General features: G+C 42.9%; 1 protein-coding gene across 1 annotated transcript in view; it reads left to right on the forward strand.

Annotated features, from left to right (window-relative positions):
- Positions 1-23,184, forward strand: part of LOC118363612 (GPI ethanolamine phosphate transferase 2-like) — a 134,943-nt gene extending 111,759 nt beyond the window's left edge. The window contains exons 13-14 of the mRNA XM_035744668.2: positions 6,224-6,384; positions 21,994-23,184. Coding sequence (XP_035600561.1) covers positions 6,224-6,384; positions 21,994-22,216 — 384 coding nt within the window. The 3' untranslated portion in view covers positions 22,217-23,184. The remainder of the gene's footprint in view (positions 1-6,223; positions 6,385-21,993) is intronic.
- The last annotated feature ends 378 nt before the right edge of the window (positions 23,185-23,562 follow it).

Below are 23,562 nucleotides of genomic sequence, written 5' to 3' on the forward strand. Positions count from 1 at the left end.
GTCAGAAAATAGTCTGCCGAGCCCGGTCTCGCTAGAATGAACGATATGCATCTTCTAGCTATCTATTGATAGGAAAGGCGCCTGTCAGTCACAAAGTGAGCGACGACAGGGAAACGCTGCTGGTTTGACAGTCTGCTGTCTGTCCCGCCTCTCGGTACCTGGGTCTGTGTGTTGTGTGCGCTATGGTTGCCGTCACATTTCTTTACACAGAGGGAGAGAGTGTGAATTTGTACATCCTAATGTAACGTTAGTGAATTTGCACGTCCCATATAATGTGGTAATAATTTGTCAAAATCCACTTAGCCTATTGTTTTCTTGCACTTTAATTTATGTTCTTTCGCGTGCAGGGTCCGACATTAACTATGGCCTGCTGGCCCGAGGCCAATGGAAAATTTGTCGGTTGGGCTAGTGGATCTCCTCTGTCGGGCCAGTAACTTTTCAGCACATTTTTGCATTCCAGTTCAACATTTGCCTGCTCTGTCACAGTCTACCATTGAAAACCGTGGAGGCTACACAGGTAAAAGCCATGCTATTTGTATTTGGCAATATGATCAGCCATTTATTCATGCATAACCACGCTCCTGCGGGTCACAACTTCTCGAGTAACTTGAGCAGTACACGAGTTGATGTCTTCACACAGCAAATGCGAGTTGTCCAGCGCAAAAAGAAGCACCCATCAATCTACTCGCTGCACTTATTTATTTAGATTCACTAAAGTAAACCTTAGATAGGGAACACACTAGCAATATGCTGGCTACTGTTGATAGAAAGCTGCAAAAAGACACCTAGCATTCCTCTTGGCTAGCCTACTGTAGCCATGTCGATATCTAGTGGTGGAGAGTCAACTCCAAAATAATAGATTATTTGACTCCTTTCCCGTCAACTCCCAAGATTCACTATTTTTGCAACAGAGGAGAATGAGTAGTTGCCGTTGGCTACTTCCAAGAACACAAACTCTTGCATCTTTCACAGCAAAGAAAGAGCGCTCTAGTGAGGGAGAGAGTGTGTAGGTGCACACCCAGGCATACCAGGCAGACATTCAGAACCGTGCATCGGTAATAAAAGCTGCCTCTCGCAATGTCTCAAGTTCACTAAAGTAGGGCTATCTATGAGTAGGCTATTCTACACGCAATAGACCAAAGACTGAACAAACACTCACATCTTTTATAGCAAATAGAATGAGCAGGCGAGGCAGTGAGGGAGAGAGTAGAGGGGCAGGCAGACAGACGGTTGGAACAGTGCGAATAGGCCCCTGCAGCCCCATGCGCCCGTCATCTCGCACCTATGTCAAATGACCTACTACATGGGTAGTAGGTGAGTCAAACAGACAATATACTTGTCATTATCTAATTAGCCTATTTCTCAGTGGGCGCCGGTGGCAACCTACCTCAGCATCCTAACTGGTTATGAAGTTTTAAAAAGTTATGTGAATCAGGTCAGAGGGAGCGCGAGTTGGTCAACAAAAAGCAAGGCCAAGTGTTGCACAAAAAACGCAGCAAAAAAGCTTGATCTGATCAAGATCGTGCAAAATTACCGAAGTTCACATCAGCAAACCTAACACCTCTTCCTCAACAGACGAAACACCATCGCATGTGGAAGCTAGCCAACTGACTTGCTGCCCGGGCCCGGTAATGACAGTGGCCTTGCTCCTCGTCCTCCTTCCTCTTTTTGAGAATAGTGACAGTTCCTCTAGTGAGAGTGCCGGCCCTCCTCATCCTCCTCTCCAAGACCCAACAGCACTCATGAGAGCGGCGTGTATGTTTATTCAGAAAAATTATATTGGTTAATTCATTTTATAATCTATAATGTTTGAATTTCCTAATTGAATTACTGAACAAGTAAATACACTGAACAAACATGTAAAGTGTTGGTCCCATGTTTTATGAGCTGAAATGAAATGTTATTCCTTTTCATGGTTTTGAGTGCGAGTACTTTTTGAACTCTACAGATATTTTCTCACCCACGCATCGGCCGCCTTTCATTCTAGCCTGAGCGCAAACCCTCATATTGGCTTTCTACTGAAATAAAAGATACAAGAAATGTTCCATACGCACAAAAAGCTTATGTCTCTAAAATGCTGTTCACAAATTTATTTATATCCCTGTTAGGGAGCATTTCTCCTTTGCCAAGATAATCCATCCACCTGACAGGTATGGCTTATAAAGAAGCTGATTTAACAGCATGATCCTTTTACAAGTGCACCTTTTGCTGAAGACAATGAAAGGCCATTCTAAAATGTGCAGTTTTGTCACACAACTCAATAACACAGATGTCTGAAGTTTTGAAGCAGCATGCAATTGTCATGCTGACTGCAGAAATGTCCACCAGAGCTGTTGACTGAGAATGTAATGTTAATTTCTCTACCATAAGCCGCCTCCGTCATTTTAGAGAATTTGTAAGTAACCGGCCTCACAACCGCAGCCCACGTGTACCCATGCCAACCAAAGACCTCCACATCCGGCTTCTTCACCTACGTGATCGTCTGAGACCAGCCCACCCGGACAGTTGATGAAACTGATTTTGCACAACCGAGGAATTTCTGCACAAATTGTCAGAAACCGTTTCAGGGAAGCTCATCTGCATGCTCGTAGTCCTCACCAGAGTCTTGACCTGACTGCTGTTTGGCATCGTAACCAACTTCAGTGGGTAAATGCTCTCCTTCGATGGCCACTGGCACTTTGGAGAAGTTTGCTCTTCATGAATGAATGCCAGTTTCAACTGTACCGGGCAGATGTCAGACATTGTGTATGCCATGATGTGGGCGAGGGGTTTGCTGGTATAGGCAGGCATAAGCTATGGAGAACGAACACAATTGCACTTTATCTATGGCAATTTGAATGCGCAGAGATACCGTTATGTGATCCTGAGGCCCATTGTCATGCCATTCATCCACTGACATCACCTCATGTTTCAGCATGATAATGCCATGCGCCATGTCGCAAGGATCTGTACACAAATCCTGGAAGCTGAAAATGTCCTAGTTCTTCCATGACCTGCATACTCACCAGATTATGTCAACCATTGAACATGGTTGGGATGCTCTGGGTCGACATGTATGACAGAGTTTTAGGTCCCGCCAATATCCAGCAAATTCTTACAGCCATTGAAGAGGAGTGGGACAACATTCCACAGGCCACAATCAACAGCCTGATCAACTCCATGTGAAGAAGATGTGTCGAAGCTGCATGAGGCAAATGGTGGTCACATCTAATACTGACTGGTTTTCTGATCCACGCCTCAAAGGTATCTGATGTGATCAAAGCAAAAATAGCCTACATGAAAGTAAGGGAGAGGTAAACATTATTGTTTCTAGTTTTGGTTAGTTACAATTGAAGTGTCCTGGCATCCGTTCAAAAGATCAGGTCAATCAAACCACGCTGCTGAAATGAGAGGATCGCATTAAAAATGTCGCAAAGGCATGCCCGCTGATGATTAAACAGTTTCATGTCAAATTGAATGTCCATTCGTCTCACGTGGACGTCTTGTCACATTTTCATCAACTAAAATGAAAACGTATTTGTTACAGTTATCGTTTTTTTCATGGCATCTTGTTATCGTTACTTGTTTTCGTAAGGAAAAATAAGATGTTGACACATTTTTGTCTTGTCTCAATAAAACTATAACCCAGTCCTACTGTAGGCCAAGTTGAACAGCCCAATGTCCTGAGACTCCGATTGTAGCCAGTCCATGGTCAGCAGCGTACCACCCTGCATCCCACTGCTGAATTGCTTCTGAAGCTAAACGGGGTTGATCCTGGTTGGTCCCTGGATGGGAGACCAGATGCTGCTGGAAGTGGTGTTGGAGGGCCAGTAGGAGGCACCCTTTCATCTGGTCTAAAAAATACCCAAGGGCAGTAGTTGGGGACATTGCCTCATGTAGGATGCTGTCTTTCAGATGGGATGTTAAACGGGTGTCCTGACTCTCTGTGGTAACTAAAGAGCCCATGGCACTTATGGTAAGAGTAGGGGTGTTAACCCTGGTGTCCTGGCTAAATTCCCAATCTGGCCCTCATACCATCACGGCCACCTAATCATCCCCAGCTTACAATTGGCTCATTCATCCCCCCTCCTTTCCCCTGTAACTATTCCCCAGGTCGTTGCTGTAAATGAGAATGTTTTCTCAGATGACTTACCTGATAAAATAAGGGTTAAATAACAAAATAAATTTAAATTGTCAGCTGTGTGGAACTTTTGAACATACATTGCTTTCAGAAAGTAATCACAACCCTTAACTTTTTACATTTGTTTTTTTTGTGTTACAAGGTGGGATTAAAATTGATTTATTGGCATAGTTTTGTCAACAATCTACACCAAATACTCTAATGTAAAAGTGGAAGAAAAATTCTAACATACTGTATGTCAGAAAAATATATATTAAAATAAAACACTAATATGTCTTGGTTACATAAGTATTCAACCCCCTGAGCCAATACATGTTAGAATCACATTTGACAGCGATTACAGCTGTGAGTCTTTCTGGGTAAGTCTCTTAAAAGCTTTGCACACCTGGATGGTACAATATTTTTTGATCATTGCTAGACGGTGATTTTCAAGACGATTTTAGTTCAAAACTGTAACTAGGCCACTCAGAAACATTCAATGTCGTCTTGGTAAGCAACTCCAGTGTATATTTGGCCTGAACCTGAATCAGGTTTACTTCTAGGATGTTGCCTGTGCTTAGCTCTATTCTGTTTCTTTTTTTATCCAGAAAACTACCCCAGTTCTTAACGGTTACATGCATACCCATAACATGATGCAGCCACCACTATACTTGAAAATGGAGAGTGGTACTCATTAATGTGTTGTGTTGGATTTGCCCCAAACATAACACTTTGTATTCAGGATGTAAAGTTAATTTCTTTGCCACATTTTTTGCAGTATTACTTTAGTGCCTTGTTGCAAAACAAGATGCATGTTTTGAAATATTTGTATTCTGTACAGGTTTCCTTCTTTTCACTCTGTCATTTAGGTTAGTGTTGTCGAGTAACTACAATGTTGTTGATCCAGCCTCAGTTTTCTCCGATCACAGCCATTAAACTGTAACTTTTTTAAAATCACCATTGGCCTCGTGGTGGAATCCCCGAGTGATTTCCTTCCTCTCCAGCAACTGAGTTAGGAAGGACACCTGTATCTTTGTAGTGACTGGGTGTATTGATACACTATCCAAAGTGTAACTAATAACTTCATCATGCTCAAAGGGATATTCGATGTCTTCTTTTTACGTTTTTACCCATTTACCAATAGGTGCGCAGCTTTGCGATGCATCGGAAAGCCTCCCTGGTCTTTTCGGTTGAATCTTTGTTTGAAATTCACTGCTCGACTGAGGGACCTTACAGATAATCGTATGTGCGGGCTACAGAGATGAAGTAGTCATTCAAAAACCATGCATTTCTTTTGCAAAGTGAGTCCATGCAACTTACTTACTCCTGAACTTGCCATAAAACAAAAGTAAACGGTTGTGATTACTCTCGAAGGCACTGTACATGATCCACTCATATGGTGTTGGGTTTGTCCGTTGTAGGGTGGCGTTGCCCTGGCACACACAGGTCCTTTCACACACACACACACACACATACACACCCAGGCGAGAGAGAGGGGAGCTAGTGGCCTTCATCAGCCAGTGAATTAATTCAGCTCCCGCTGCAGTCGCCGAGAGCTCTTCCATCACATCTGTGTCACTCCTGAGCCCTCGTCAGGAAATGGAAAGGGGAATGAGACTGAGCCAAAGAGAGTGGGGAGGAGGAGAGATGAGGTGGAGGGAAAGGGAGATTTCACCCAGTCACTACAACCTTTACAAGGCCAGAGAGTTGACAGACAGCGAGCTTTGAATAGCTAGCTACCTGGGAAGTGGAGGAGCATGCAGGAGACTGACACATTTTATTCATATCAGCTTCTGACTTCTTTCAAAAGTTAACATTAAGTGTATTGTGCAATCTTCATATATATATACAATGGGGAGAACAAGTATTTGATACACAGACCTCTACATGCTTTGTAAGTAGGAAAATCGGCAGTGTATCGAATACTTGTTCTCCCACTGTATGTTCATTTTCGGTCAGCTACATTAGCTAACTTGTGTACTTTGTCTAACTAAGTTCCTTTAGCGATGTTACTTAGCTACTTTGTCTACTTCGTAATAAGTTAGCTAAGTAAGTTAAGGTTAGTTGTGAAAATGAAGCTTAATAAAACCTACGTCTTCTGTTTGGCTGTTTGTCTGTCTGTAGGGGAACTCCAACAGCATAGCCACTGTGGACATCTCGGTTGGCTTTGTGGGACTGGAGAGCTACGTAGAAGCCCCGGCTGTCTTCCTCACCGCCCTCAGCACATACGCCGGGCCCCTGCTCTGGGCTTCCCACCTCATCTGCTACCTCAGCTCCGAAAACAGGTCAGTTACTGTACACTCACGCCAGTGAATGTCATTAGTGATGATTCATTCAGAAGTTAATTCATTCCAACTGATTCACAACAGCCCAGGAACCAGCTAACCATATGTTTATCTTGGCAATTTTGTGTTTATCTTACTGTAGCAGACCAATGATAAAGTAAAAGATTTAGCAAGATTTTTCAAATGAGTTATTATTCCAGTATAAAATTAAAATACTTGAAATTGATTATTTAGGATGCCCATATACTCAAAACATTGACTCTGCCTAAAACAAGAGGCTGGCGAAACAGTCCAGTTATGGAATTTCAATTAATTCGCAGAAATTGAATTGAGCACGACCATACCATGATACATAAAGCCGAAAGGGGGAAGAAACCCAACATTTCAACAGAGACAAAGGACTCTGTATATTCCTCCCATCTAGCATGAAACTGCAGTGTGTAATTATTGGGTCAGGATCATAATGCGATGATGATGATGAAGACGACGACGCCTTGGCCACGTGCCAATTTATTAAGGAATTAAAACAGCAGTGCAGCAAGCTACCCCTGGATGTTATTTGCAAAAGAAGCGAGAGATCGTTTCGAACATTTTGTACATCGTTTTAATGCCTTGCGCCTCTAATTGGTTTTCTCATGAATTCATACAACAGGTTAGTCACCTAGAGCACAATTCAAAGAGCATAACTTAAAAGAAAGAGATGATTAATAAATGAGCGAGGTGTGCTACCCCACGTCTTGAATGTATGTACATTACGCTATGCATCACAGATTATGTGTTAAAGAGCTGTAAGCAAAGTTATGGAATGGAAAGAAGGAATCTGGGCACGCAGAGGAAATCAGAGAGCTGTTTGTTGGGTGGACGGGTTTTTTTCTTCCCTTTTAAAGGGGCCTTTTATCATTAAGCTCCTGTAAGCCTCTTTGTTACTGGCATCTAATTACAATTAGGCTGAGTGATAACTAGCTTCATACAGAGCGTAAAGCCCAGTCCAACATGGGGGCCTCCTTCTCTCAACGCACACCAGCCTTTCAATAATTGATGAAAACGATGGCTGCTGAGTTGATCCTCGCTCCAGGAGACGTCGTCTTGGAGAGGGAAAAGAGGACACACACATACAGGAAGTATTCATACCCCTTGACTTATTAGACATTTTGTTGGGTGACAGCCTGAATGCAGAATGGGTTTATTTGATTTTCTTCTCACCCATCTACACACAATACCCCATAATGACAAAGTGAAAACAGGTTTTTAGAAATGTTTGCAAATTTATTGAAAGTGAAATCGAGAAATATTTCATTTACATAATTATTCACACCCCTGAGTCAATACTTTGTAGAAGCACCTTTGACAGCGATTACAGCTGTGAGTCTTTCTGGGTAAGTCTCTCAGAGCTTTCCACAACTGGATTATGTAACATTTTCCCATTATTATTTTCTAAATTCTTCAAGCTCTGCCAAATTGATTGTCAAATCAATGCTAGACAACCATTTTCAGGTCTTGCCATAGATTTTCAAGTAGAGTTGACCTTGTGTTCTAGGTTATTGTCCTGCTGAAAAGGGAATTAATCTCCTAGTTTCTGGTGGAAAGCAGACTGAATCAGACTGAATTCCTTTGGATCTAAGCACAATTTTGTCTGTGCTTAGATCCATTAAATGTTTTATTCTCCTGAAAAACTCCCCAGTCCTTTTAACAATTACAAGCATACCCATAACATGATGCAGCCACCACTGTGTTCAGCAAGTTTTTAATCCTGAACTTAATTAGACTTGATGAATACTGATTGACACAACACATTTCAGCTTTAAATGTTTTATTAATTACTTTAAAAAAAAATGGAAAACACAATTCCACTTTGATATTATGGGGTATTGTGCGTAGGCCAGTGATAAAGAAAAAATATTTCATCCATTTTAAATTCAGGCTGTAGCACAACAAAATGTGAAAAAAGTCAAGGGGTGTGAATACTTTCTGAAGGCACTGTATGTCCTTGTCAAATCTGTGCAGACTGCACCCAATTGGAAAATAGATGGTGCAAACACATTGCCAGGGCTGTGTTTCTGAGTGTCAAAAGGGGCCAGCTCTCTAAAGATCAGTAAATTCAACTTCTTTAGCTCCAGAGATCTAGAGGTGGTATCCCTTAACGCACATCCTGTATCCCACACTCCTTTACAAGCAGTCATCCCTCTTTAATCCTGCTCCCTGGAGGATAGGGTCAGGATAGAGGTAGCGCACCAGATGAATACTAAAGACAGCCCAAAAGGAGGACGGGAAGTAAAGTGAGAGGGAGAGGATATGGGACAGGCTTGGAAGCGCATTACTAATGCCTGATCTCGTTTCCAAAGAGCGGATGCCCTTCAATTACTTACTACCTCTTCAGGTAGCTTCAGGTAGAAACCTTTGCCGAGGACATGACATTAACTCTAGAACTGTCTTAGGCCAACAGCCACCGACATTCTGATTTTGTAAACAAACAAAAAAAAAGGCCCAAAAAGTGCAATGCCCTCCTCTTTCCCTGATTTTTCCTAAATATTTATATTTGACATTGCTCAGTTGTCAGAATTGTTTTAAGTAAGACAAATGTGCCAAAGGGCATTGGTACCCATGTGTCACTCTCCTCACTGAATGAATGTCGTCACTGTTTGAATCTACAAATGAACTTGATCAAATGGATTACACTGTAGTGTTTTTATGATAAGGAAAATCAAAATAGGCTATAGGCTTACATTTTTCACTAGGACTTTGTGGAGTTAGACTCAAGGATATGTTTTGTATATCTTAACTATTTTAGTTGTATTTTTAGATGGATATATTTCCACTAATAATTGCAATTAATCCTTTTACAATTGTTGATGCACTATTTATCAAGCCTTGGTGCTTATGTTTGCGTATCTTGCAGGTTGGTATGCATCTGACGCGTATGCTAAAGGGGATGCCTGGCAACTTTTTCTAGCGGGTACTTATAGGCTGAAATGCCATTAATTTCTAGTGTTAACAGACACCTGAATTGCCAGATGCAAGGCAGGTGTCTACTGCGGCATAGGAATGGGGATGTATAGAGATGAGAGATGTGACCACCACAGCAAAGAGAAGACAAATGTACACTGCTCAAAAAAGTTAAGGGAACACTAAAATAACACATCCTAGATCTGCAAGAATGAAACATTCTTATTAAATACTTTTTTCTTTTACATAGTTGAATGTGTTGACAACAAAATCACACAAAAATGATCAATGGAAATCAAATTTATCAACCCATGGAGGTCTGGATTTGAAGTCACACTCAAAATTAAAGTGTAAAACCACACTACAGGCTGATCCAACTTTGATGTAATGTCCTTAAAACAAGTCAAAATTAGGCTCAGTAGTGTGTGTGGCCTCCACGTGCCTGTATGACCTCCCTACAACACCTGGGCATGCTCCTGATGAGGTGACAGATGGTCTCCTGAGGGATCTCCTCCCAGACCTGGACTAAAGCATCTTCCTGTATAGCTCAATTGGATTCAGGTCTGGGGAACGGGCGGGCCAGTGCATAGCATCAATGCCTTCCTCTTGCAGGAACTGCTGACACACTCCAGCCACATGAGGTCTAGCATTCTCTTGCATTAAGAGGAACCCAGGGCCAACCGCACCAGCATATGGTCTCACAAGGGGTCTGAAGATCTCATCTCGGTACCTAATGGCAGTCAGGCGACCTCTGGAGAGCACATGGAGGGCTGTGTGGCCCCCCAAAGAAATGCCACCCCACACCATGACTAACCCACCGCCAAACCGGTCATGCTGGAGGATGTTGCAGGCAGCAGAACGTTCTCCACGGCGTCTCCAGACTCTGTCACGTCTGTCACATGTACTGAGTGAGAACCTGCTTTCATCTGTGAAGAACACAGGACGCCAGTGGCGAATTTGCCAATTTTGGTGTTCTCTGGCAAATGCCAAACGTCCTGCACGGTGTTGGGCTGTAAGCACAACCCCCACCTGTGGACGTCGGGCCCTCATACCACCCTCATGGAGTCTGTTTCTGACCGTTTGAGCAGACACATGCACATTTGTGGCCTGCTGGAGGTCATTTTGCAGGGCTCTGGCAGTGCTCCTCCTTGCAGAAAGGCGGAGGTAGCGGTCCTGCTGCTGGGTTGTTGCCCTCCTACGGCCTCCTCCACGTCTCCTGATGTACTGGCCTGTCTCCTGTTATCGCCTCCATGCTCTGGACACTACGCTGACAGATACAGCAAACCTTCTTGCCACAGCTCGCATTGATGTGCCATCCTGGATGAGCTGCACTACCTGAGCCACTTGTGTGGGTTGTAGACTCCGTCTCATGCTAACACTAGAGTGAAAGCACCGCCAGCATTCAAAAGTGACCAAAACATCAGCCAGGAAGCATAGGAACTGAGAAGTGGTCTGTGTTCACCAAATGCAGAACCACTCCTTTATTGGGGGTGTCTTGCTAATTGCCTATAATTGTCACCTGTTGTCTATTCCATTTGCACAACAGCATGTGAAATTTATTGTCAATCAGTGTTGCTTCCTAAGTGGACAGTTTGATTTCACAGAAGTGTGATTGACTTGGAGTTACATTGTGTTGTTTAAGTGTTCCCTTTATTTTTTTGAACATTGTATTTCTACTGGTTATGCAGTTCTGTTATGTAATCATGCATCGTTTTCTTCATGACACCTGTGCATTCTGTTAAAACATGTAGATGTCAGGCTTAAAATTACCGTAGGTGGAAAAATCTGAATTCCTTGATTAATTATATATCTGATAAGTCTGACCCCATGTCTGAGTAATGTGGCCTGTTCTGCATTTCAGGAAGTGATGTCACTGAGTACTGCCCCTATATATGTCTATATGTCTTATGTAGCAACATTTGAAATTGTGTGTTTTACATTGGATAGAAGTAGAGACTCAGAGCTACAAAATGATATATCATACACTGCATTTTTTTATTTGACCTTTATTTAACTAGGCAAGTCAGTTAAGGACAAATTCTTATTTACAATGACGGCCTAGGAACAGGGGATTCGGTTACTGGCCCAACGCTCTAACCACTAGGCTACCTGCCGCATTTGAGGAACAATGGGGAAGTAATTCTGGTTTGAGAGTTGACAAACTTGTAAACTCTCTTTTGAGAAAAGAAAATGGCCTTTGAATGTTTTGGGACCTACTGGAGAGCTCTCCTTTGTCTACATTCAGCATTGTTCACAGCCCCACCCATCTCTTTAGGGATTCACATGTGAGGTCATGTACTAAACAGTGAGTAGTGTAGTAAAGATTAAGACTAAAAGTGGTAGTCGTCTACAATAACAAAACATTCCAGGTAAACAGAAAATATTTAATAAATATTAGATGACGCTTACCCAGACACACTTGTCTAAATTGATGGGTCATGTGAAAGAAATGCTATAACCCCCAGCCACATCTTGCCAAGTGGACGGGTCTCTACAGAAGGTGTAAACGGTACAGCCAAATGGTTACTTGTATAGTAGTAGTATCTCAAATAGATAGTGTCAATATAAAGAAAAAATACATTATGTACACAAACAATATCAATAACGTGGTGGATCGTGGTGGATGAGGTAGTTGTATGCATACAGTCAGGGGTAAAGTGGCTAAGCAGCAGGATGAATAAATAATATAGCAGCAATGTATGTGTGGTAGGAGAGAGTCATGTGAATAGAGGTACTTCAGATAGTACTGATGACTGGTCCGTCCGAACCACACATGAAGAAGGGAATCTACATTCGGAGAGCCTGTTTCTGTCCTGCCCTTGACTTTGGTGCAGGGCATGTGATGCCCATAGCCTCTTCGTCGCTAAACTCCCTCATCTTCTCAAAAATATACATTTGTCTAGCTCTGTCCAGTCCAGGTGGTGCTTGTACAGGCAGACCATCTATGGGGAGGAAGGATCAGCGTTGCGCAGCAGCTAAAACCTGGTCCCCACTGAGAACGCTCCTTGGCGACAACAACACCAGGCTCCAGAGCATTGAAGCTGTAAAACAGGAAATAACAAAAATAATTAAGACATTACAACCTTGCACAACATCAATTCATCTCCCAAGTTTAGATAAGAACAACAACCTCATACAATGCACTGAAAATTATATTCACCTGAAGTGCTGGTACTGCTTGAACTGTGGCAGCGGCCTGAAGTACGGAGTCAGGTGTTGATGCCAGCCATAGCTTTCCACCAGCACCGTACCATCCTCCAGTCCAACCAGCTGTGGGATGTTGACCCCTGTCACAGTGCTGTCCTTCACAACACCAATAAATCTCAGACAAAGTGTTCACTCCGGTCTTTCTGAAGTGCTGCTTGATGAGGGCGAAGCACCAGCCGGGGGCAAACTTGGTGTGGCCTCTGATCAGGAAGTGAAGGTCCAGACTGTGGTGGAGTATGTGTATGTTCCGCCAGGCACAATACCAGAGCACAAACGTGTTCTTGTTTTGGCCACTGCAGTTATCACAATTCAGGTGAACACGTGTTTCCACAACTCCGTGGTTGGTGAAGAAATGGTGCATGTAGTTGATGTCTGCGCTGCTGCCTTTGCTGGATGACATGCCTACATCAATCAAGTAGTTGACTTGTTGTGGTATTCCTTCACAGCAGACACCAAACAAGCCACACTTGCGAGGAGTTAAAAAGTAGATGGGACCTGGCTGCATAGGGTCAGAATGATAGTGCACCTGCAAACAACAAAAGAACATTAAGATAAGTTAATGAAAAGAAAATGTAATGTAAAACGTGATATCATGTAAAACGTGATATCATTGTGTCAAGAAAATGTAATGTAAAACGTGATATCATTTTGTAATACATCGTTATCAGGTAAGTTTCACTTACCTACAAATGTGCAGAGCAGCAGCACTGCATACAGAAACATAATCTTGGAAACTGGAAGTTAAAATTATAACACACAGCCCGACTACACGTACCTCTGGAAAATACAGAAGTAATGTGAGATCAATCAAAGTAGTGCCAGTCATGTTGGTCAGTTAAATAATGAAAACGTGTTGTTTATGCTTTACATACCAAGTGTTCCATTCCTTGTAGAGACGCCACACTGCTGCTTTTGTCACATGGGATGGCAGCAGCTTTCCACCAAAGTGTTTGTGTCCTGGGGGGCGTCCTTATAACACTATTGCATTATCATCTGTGTAGTTGTTAATGACGTTTCACCACTCGCTGCAAGTCCTCATGCTTCAGTGTAAGCTGTGCTTGCTTGGGCCAGCTCTCTTTTTGAGACATTAGACCATTCTCCTTGAATGACTGGTGGAAGAGAATCAGGCGTGTTCTACTGATGCTGAAAGACAATTTCCAGAAACAAATATTTTGGCATTATTATACAATAGATAGCTGTAATCACCGTCAGACACACCTGGCCAACTTGATGGGTCATGTAATCATCCGGCGTAGTGGAGTCTTTTGTTTAGACATGCTAGCTAAACAACGAATCTACATCTTAATCCTAATCCATAGAGTACTAGCAATACAAACCGATTGTCATAGCTAGCTAAAGTTAACCAAATAGGTTCAAAGGTAGATAGTTAGCTAGCAAACATTAGGCCATAACTAGCCATGTGAAATGGCATTCTGAGATAACATTACTACACACAGATCATAAACGTAATGTTAGCTAGCGAGCCAGACATCTAATGTCAGCTAGCTCGCGAACACTATGCTTTGATTTGCAATGAAAACAACTTTCTGACAAAATTAGAAACGTATAGTATCTGAAACTGTAGCTAGACTCTTACCCTTATACATGGATGAATGCTTCACGGCAGACTGCAACTCCTTTCATTAAATAAGACGTCCTGTGTCGTTTCCGTTGCTTGGCCTGTTGTTGTGTCAAGTCACTGGTTCAAATTGACCGTGTACAATGCCATAAGAATCATCTTAAGCTTTAGCCCCCACCCAAACTCTGACCATTTCACTCACCCTAGCAGAGCTGGTTAGGCTGTTTTCATGTTATCCAGAGTATTGGTGACTAACTGTGCTCCTAGCAACAATTTAATTTAGCTTTTCATAAATTCATCAGTTATTCTGCGCTCTGGCACACAGACAGGAGTGCTCTGAAACAGTTGTTGCAGTGATGTTCTATTGAAATGGATACTTGCATAGTGGAGTCTTAATAAATCCTCTTGGAACTACCCATCCCGGATCCGGGAGCATTGCAATCAACTGACACTAATTAGCATAGCGCAACGGACATAAATATTACTAGAAAATATTCATGAAATCACAAGTGAAATATATTGAAACACAGCTTAGCCTTTTGTTAATCACCCTGTCATCTCAGATTTTGAAAATATGCTTTACAGCCAAAGCAAGACAAGCATTTGTGTAAGTTAATCGATAGCCTAGCATAGCATTATGCCTAGCTAGCAGCAGGCAACCTGGTCACAAATCAGAAAAGCAATCAAATTAAATATTTTACCTTTGATGAGCTTCAGATGTTTTCACTCACAAGACTCCCAGTTAGATAGCAAATGTTCCTTTTTTGTAGCCGAAATAACTCCGTTAGTTCTTCACGTTTGGCTGAGAATTCAACCGGAAATTGCGGTCACAACAACACCGAAAAAATATTCAAAATTAGCTCCATAATATCGACAGAAACATGGCAAACGTTGTTTATAATCAATCCTCAAGGTGTTTTTCAAATATCTATTCGATAATATATCAACCGGGGCAGGTGGCTTCTTAGTAGGAAAGAGAGAAACAATGGCCGCATTTGTCTTTTACGCACAAAACACTCTGAGAGACTCCAGCTGACCACTGACGCAATGTTGACGTTCAGGCTCATTTTTCAAAATAAAAGACTGAAACTATGTATTGTGACACTAGACACATTAGGAAAGTCATAGAAAAAGGAATCTGGTTGATATCTCATTCGCTGCTCAATAGGGACGCATAGGAACGCAGAGCTTCCTGATTGGATTTTTCTCAGGCTTTCGCCTGCAATATCAGTTCTGTTATACTCACAGACAATATTTTTACAGTTTTGGAAACTTTAGAGTGTTTTCTATCCTAAGCTGTCAATTATATGCATATTCTAGCATCTTGTCCTGACAAAATAGCCCGTTTACTTTGGGAACGTTATTTTTCCAAAAATGAAAATAGTGCCCTCTAGATTCAACAGTTTTAATGTTATTATTATTATTTTTTTAAGCTGCGTTAGACAGGATTACCTACTGACCAGCTCAAATAGACAGAAGCGAGCTATATGGCAGACCAATCCAAACTCATCTCTCGGCATGTCCAGCCCACACCTTATCTCAGCCAATCATGGCTAGCGGGAAGGTTTTTCACTTTTTCTGTGGCTTAACCAACTAGGCTAATTTAAATATTTTATTCATGTTTACAGATGGCATACAAGTTTGTTATTAAGACACGTGAAAGTTCACATGTTCGAGAAGGCATTTCTGCCCCCCAAAAAAATAATAATAATAATATATAAAAAAAAATACGTTTAGAAACGCCTCTCCTGTGAAGTAGTGACCTGCGACATACGCCTAGTTTCCTGAAACGGGTCACATATAGGACCTTCCACCCCCACTTGGGATATGAATGGATGCCTGATGAAGACCTAAGGGTTGAACCGTTGTTGTAAATAAATATCACCTGGGAGCATGAGCGGCAGTGTGCAGCGTTTTCCTTTCTGTTTTCCATGGGTTTGCCAACAACTCCAGCACCTGCGGAAAGTACCTGGATGTGCTTTTGTAGAAATTCTTACACAGGGACACTCAAAGTCCATCTTAAATTAGTCATTGTTTATTGTCAGCGCACTGGAGAGGTTCCAACCGACTTGCACCATATGAATGTCTGTCAGAGGCTCTGCTGTCTGCTATACACAGACAAGTTATATTTGCATGATTTAACATGATTAATTCCATCATTACCGTTTTGTTTCATTCATGTGACCGACCAATACTGGTTTGTAACATGTGACATGAGACCTTGAAACTGAGATATCTTTCGTTCTCAAAACGATGTCTGGGCGAACTGCCAAATTGCAGATACTAATAAGTGAAGATTCGTTCAATCGGTCACTTGCATGAACACAGCAATTGGTTATTAGAACAGCACATGTGTTAAATGTCCATCACAGTGCGTATGTTCTTCAGCTTTTGTACATGAACTCTCTACCATACAGCACTCATTTTTGAGACTCCCCTTTCACAATTCTACCTTTCTTCTGATATAAAATGAATTCCTTCATAATGAAGGACTCGCTTTTTGATGAAACTGGCCCAACGACAGATTGCAATGCAGACTCAGTTATTACATCTCTCAAGAATATACAGGTCCATGAGACAAAACAATATTATCATGATGTCACCTTAAGTGATAATCTAAGATAATCAAATGAAAGACAGAAATGGATTATCGATACAGAAAACACCAGTTCTTGGTTCAAACAATCCCTCTTTTTGTGACCGACTGAAATGACAGAACAATTGAGCACGACTAGAGATCAAGTGACACAGTTAAATGTTGATCGAGAAAGCAAGATCACCCATAAGGACAAAAGAGAGAACATTCTGACCAATATGGAAAACATTTGTGATAAACTTGCGGAAGAGACAAAGACAAGTGGAGCATGTTACTGCTGTAATTCTGGAGGGATGGCCGGAGACAGCCAATTGGCACTCCCTCACGGACAAGCTGGAAGGGTAAACGCCAGCCCAGCCGTAATCCTAGAGGGCCACTAATGTGGCAATCAACCAACTCCCTCACATCTGACTCCAGTGACCAATCCAGAGCGCCTTCTTTTTTGGGGAATCGAATAGGCCGTCATCATGACCAACCCTGCTTCCCCGCAAGAAATGCAGGAGAGGACTACGCAGGAAGATGGCAACACATACATTATTGATACTTACCCACAATTGAAACCCATTTTTAAATATACCCCACATATGGTCTTTAAAGGACCCCCAAAATGTGAAAGACAATTTGGTTAAATCTGATTACCCACCAGAGAAAAGGGAAACTTTATTGGACAAGGTTCCGGAGGGATATTACAAATGTGTCCAATGTCCTCAATGCAGCTTTATGTACAAACGCAACTCATTTACCCACCCCCGCACAGGACAAAGATTTAAAATCAAGGGCCTAATTACCTGCATGTCCTCCAATGATATTAACATGTTCAAATGTTCTTGTCATCTGTCTTACATAGGGAAAACCCACAGAAGCCTTAAGACACGGGTCAGTGAGCACCGCAACAATGTGTAAGGGCTATTTTATCAAGAAGGAGAGTGGTGGACTGCTGCATCAGATGACCTGGCCTCCACAATCCCCGACCTCAACCCAATTGAGATGAGTTGGGATGAGTCAGACCGCAGAGTAAAGGAAAAAGCAGCCAACAAGTCTTGGCGGACAGAAGACACAGCTGAGGACACACATTCCCAGTGCAGTCAATGCTACCTGCTACATAGGCAGCATGAGCAGCACTCAACACATGCCTGGAGGCTTGTGTGCCTGGAGCGTATATTTCATCTCGGAGTTTATTTCCTATGAAGAAACACTTGTCTCTGAAGAGTACACTACACACACAATACAGCAACTTGTCATATGCCTCTGGTGTAGAAGTAAAAACAGATCGGCAGTACCAGTCAAAGGTTTAGACACACCTACTCATGCAAGGTTTTTTTTTTTATTTTTACAATTTTCTACATTGTAGAATAATAGTGAAGACATCAAAACTATGAAATATCACATATGTAATCTTGTAGTAACCAAAAAAGTGTTACACAAATAAAAATGTATTTTATATTTGAGATTCTTCAAAGTAGCCGCAAAAACCATCAAGCACTATGAGGACCCCCACAGGTAAGGAAGACCCAGAGTTACCTCTGCTACAGAAAATAAGTTTATTAGAGTTAGAAGTTTCAGAAATTGCATCCCAAATAAATGTTTCACAGAGTTCAGTAAACATCAACTGTTCAGAAGAGACCCAAGGCTTCATGGTCGAATTGCTGCAAAGAAACCACTACTAAAGGACTATAATAAAAATAAGAGACTTCCTTAGGCCAAGAATGCGAACCATGGACATTAGACCGGTGGAAATCTGTCCTTTGGTCTGAGATTTTTGGTTCCAAAGCATTCTGCAGCGATACGCCATCCCATCTGGTTTGCGTTTAGTGGGATTATCATTTGTTTTTCAACAGGAGAAGGACCCAACACATCTCCAGGCTGTTTAAGGGCTAATTGTCCAAGAAGGAGAGTGATGGACTGCTGCATCAGATGACCTGGCCTCCACAATCACCTGACCCCAACACAGTCTAGATGGTTTGGGATGAGTTGGACTGCAGAGTGAAGGAAAATCAGCCAACAAGTGCTCAGAATATGTAGAAACTCCTTCAAGACTTTTGGAAAAGTATTCCAGGTGAAGCTGGTTGAGAGAATTCCAAGAGTGTGCAAAGCTGTCATCAAGGCAAAGGGTGGCTACTTTGAATAATGTCAAATATAACATATCATTAGATTTTTTTTAACGCTTTTTTGGTTACTACATGATATGATTCCATATGTGTTATTTCATCGTTTTGATGTGTTCACTATTATTCTACAATTTAGAAGAAAGTACAAATGAAAAAAAAAACTTGAATGAGTAGGTGTGTCCAAACTTTTGACCGGTACTGTATATACAAATAACCTTCCTGATGTAGTTAAGCTGTTAGTGTTGGAGACAACATTTTACTGATGTCCCGCAGGGACTGATTCTTAGTCCACTTCTTCCCTTATACATGGCTGTACTGGTATTACCGGTGTTCCATGGGGATTGATTCTTGCTCCACTTCTTTCCTTATACATGGCTCCCACTAAGCAAAATCATTTCTGAACATAGTGTTGTTGACTTTCACACCTAAAATGTATTTAGTACTAGATAATGTTTAGGTTCTAAACCCATTGATTAATTGTTCATCTAGCATTGTTATTGTCAGAGTAGATGCTACAAATGTGAATGTCAGTTGATATAAATCAATATGGTTTGTGAACTAAAGAGATTTGACACATTCAGTGTGTGTTACTGAGTACAGTCATTTATGTTGGCACCTACAGGGGTGCTTGTGTAGGGACTTTCACTGATTATGCGAACACACACCCAAACAATCCCACACACACCTTTTGATTCAACACCTACCCTAAATTGATTGCACTACTGAAAAATTGTGCCACCATGGGATGGTCTCCGATAGAGGTGTCAGTCAGTCCCTCACCCCCTGGTCAGTAAGGGACAAGGCGCTCATAATGTCCATGAGGCCGGGTAGTTCAGCAGGAGTGCTGCTGGAGGTGTCCAGGCTGATGGAGGAGGCCATCCCACTGAGGCAGGCTAGGCATACTTGATAGGGACAGGGAGAGAGTGCTAAGAGTCCCACAGGGCCTGGATGGTTATCCAGGTCCAGAGCCCAAGGCCGGTCCACATCTGGTCCAGGCGGTGGATCCAGGGCTGGCACTGAATCTGGTACTGAGGCGTCAGCAGGCAGGAGTGGATGGCAGACATATGACTGGAGCTGAGTCGGCCGACAGATCCAGGACAGGGCCCTTCTTTGAACTCTGCTGGTCATGGTCAGGGTGCAGCACTGACAACGGCTCAACTGGCTCAGGTGCTGCTTGTGTTGGCACCGACTGGGGTGCGGAGTGGAGTTCAGCCAGCTGCTGGAAGACTTGGGCCTCTGTATTCATCGTGGGGCAGGCTCAAGCACTGACAATCGCAGGTCTGGCTCCACCTCTGTCATCGGTTTTGGCGTCTGAAGAGCATTGGATAGGATTGGTTGAGGCTCTGGCAACTTCTTGGCTGGCTCAAGGACTGGCTATGGGAGCTGTTGAGGCTGGGTTGGTTCCGGCGCCGGCCTGGGTGTGAATGGATGCCCGTCGGGGCTTCAGTCTGGGTGGCAGGCTCTGGCAGCTGCTTGCCGGACTGGCACTTTGGGACCGCATGATTTGCTGGAGTGCAGGGTGCTACGTAGCTGTCTGGACGTACTGGAGTCCTGGTGAATGTGTGTGCCTGACGTGCCAAGGAGCTGGTGAGAGCACTAGCTGGAGAACCTCCTGGGGCTCTTGTGACCTGGACATTCTGGAGTCCAGGTGGCAGCTGAACTGGCTGGCGGGCCGGTTGCCACTTGACACGTGTGAGTGGTGACTGGACCACCAGCAAAGCCCCCCAAGCCATTCGAGGCTGCTGCAATACCTGGTACACAGGACACAGTTGGTCGATCCTGTGGTACTCGAGGACAAGCGGTGCAGTCCCTTATGGCGACAATGTTGCAGTAGGGGGACATTATCCGCATGGGGGGCCTCTCCGTGGCCTCGATCTGCTGGACTCCCCAGTCCTTCTATTCACGCCGGCATGTGCGCCTGGTCTGGGGCATGGCATATGGCATGAACTGCATCCTGTCAGTAGTGGTCTAATCCAGCACAATTGCATCTATCCAGACAATGAAAAAGAGCGCCACCTTGTGGTGGTCTCCAATAGAGGTGCCGGTTTAGATATACAGTAGGTGCAACTGTCCCGTGTCCCAGTAAGAGGACGGAAAATGAACAGTAGGAGACAGGGATACAATTCACACTTTATTACCACACTCAAGACAGGCACACACCCACAGCAAACAGGAAGTGAACTAGGTAGAAGTGTTGTAGTGATATTGTTCAGGAGAGGGACTGTAAGGGTTTTCTTCAACTACCACCCACTGCCTCGGTGCAGCACTTTAGCGTGCTTTTATTTGTTTGGGAGGGATGACTTCCCAGGCTTGAACTTCCTCCACCAGAGCTTTGCGATCACATGGCTGCAGTATCCCAGTCTGAATATGGAATGAGCTGTGGCTCTATTCAGACGAAGGAGCTTTTGGATGCAGTGTGTGAATGTGTGTATGTTTGTGCCTGTGTATACGTGCACACGTGTTTGTGGGTGCAGGTTTGTGCACGTGTGTGCTTTTGTGAAAGAGAAAGAATGTTGAAAAAAAGAGTGTGAGGAGACCGTGTGTGCAAGCAAGCAGCTTGTACACACTTCTCTGTATTTCCGACTGTTTTGAATGAGAAATTATCCTACCATATCTGCCTTTCGTTTGAGTTGAAAGACTGTCGTAGAAGGTCATATCCTATACATTCTACATGCGCTGGCATCCATCCAGCACTATCTGAATAGACAATTAGATCACATTATTTTCAGAGGTACCAAGGTCGCCTTCATGTTAGAGTCGATGGTAGGCTAAGGCAACCATAAGCATCGAGACGGCCGAGATACAAGTCCTCAGGAAGAAATGCTGATGAAGGCATGTGCCTCAAGGCTAAGAGAATTGCAGTAGGCTCTGTCTACAAGTCCAAGAGTTCAATAGCGTTTGTTTTCTATCAGGTACTTTAGATGTGGAGGTTGACCGTGCACATTGTGTTAAAACGTGACCTATGAGATGCGAACCTCCAATCCTTTGATTGTCCCATGCAGTATTTATTTATTTTTGTCAGGTGCACATTTGTGGGTGTTTTTGACTGCTCGTGGCATCTGTTTTTCCATTGTTCTGACAACCAAATGAGATTCAAGTCAATTTATCTCCCTTCTCTCCCACTGTATCTCTTCACCCTCTCCCATATCCCCCTCTACATCTCCTTCTCTCTCCAGGAGCTCAGTGGCGGTCGGCCATGGCTGCTACTGCTTGGCCCTGCTGCGCTCCGTGCCGGCGGCAGCCTACGTGGTACTGGTCACGGCTCTGCGCTACCACCTCTTCATCTGGAGCGTCTTCTCGCCCAAGTTGCTGTATGAGTCCATGCACACACTGCTCACCGCCGCAATTTGCCTCTTCTTCACCACCATGGAGCAGAGCCGCAGCTCCAGCAGGCCCTAGGGTCCCCACATCTCAGAGTACTCTCAGCTTCCAGGAAGAGGGGTTAAGGAGAAGGGCCAAAGGACAAATACTATGATAATGGGTGGTCCTGATACTGTCGTCGTTGACTTCTGGATGCCCTACTACACCCCGGAGGTATGAATGTAGGTGTGAATGTACTGTCCCACTGCGCTGGAGTTCTGGGACAGCGGCATTCACCTTTTGGAAAGCAATATATTTTCTCTATGGTATCAAACAAAACTTATTTAGTAAGATTATTATTTTGATGTGTTGGTTGGTTCTACTGAAGTCTGTTGTGGTGTTTATTGAGCAGAGCTGAACATGAAAGGTAACTTAATGAATTATTTCATTTGAATGTGTCGAAAGCGCAATCGTGAAGGTATACTGTAAATCCCTTGAAATTGGATTTGTATTCATTTTTCTTTCTGTGTTATATTGTTTGTTTTGTTTCCGTAGACGAGTAAGTGCTTCTATTGACCACCGTTTCTCTGTAGTGCTTTATGCCAGTTGCATTACACTGTGTTTCCTCCATGCGCTTTAATCAATACAGTGACCACATTATCAGCACAGGGACTTTGTCGATATGCTTTCCAACCGGGCTGTATTTCCCATCTCTTCAATGAACTAACTGAGTTGAATGGATTCCCTTTGTAGTTGATATAGATCTGCTCCAAGCTAATAACAAGCCATACTTTCCTCCCACTTTACTTTCAGGTATATATGTATATATCTTCTTCTTATTTTTTTACTCTCGGGGAATATATTGAAATTCAGTCAAAGCTCTGTTAATACAGTGGATGTTTACTAATATTCAGATGAGAATTGATTCTGGGTGAATGCTGTTAATCAAAAGAGAATTTAGATTTAGCCGCTGTGTGGGGATAAAGGTTCATTGTTGTTGGGTAAGGTGATATACATTTTCCATCTTTTGATAAATAAATTGTGTCTGAGGCAATATTTCACTTATATTTCTGTATTGCTCATTTGATTTCTAATGTTAAAAAAGGGTTATGTAACGCCAATCGACAATTTGATTTCTTACCGACTTCTGCCAGACTTGTGAAACCGAATCAGAGGCAATTGGGAGGCCTTGCCCTGACACACTAATTCAATTTTAAATTGAAATACAATTCAAGTGTTGTTGTTTTTTATACATTTCTGAAGATATCGCCTAGGAAAATCTTGTGAATACTGAATGTATAAAATGGTTAGTTCCAGTCACACAATCTGTTTGGATAACTTGCGAAGAACTTGAACGGAGATCCATATTCTGATAAAGGGCTCTCCATGTACAATAATAACATTACTGCAGCTGTTTGCAAGTCTGGTAAATAAGCATATGAGAT

Source organism: Oncorhynchus keta, chromosome 30 (assembly GCF_023373465.1).
Source record: "Oncorhynchus keta strain PuntledgeMale-10-30-2019 chromosome 30, Oket_V2, whole genome shotgun sequence".
NCBI lineage: Eukaryota > Metazoa > Chordata > Actinopteri > Salmoniformes > Salmonidae > Oncorhynchus > Oncorhynchus keta.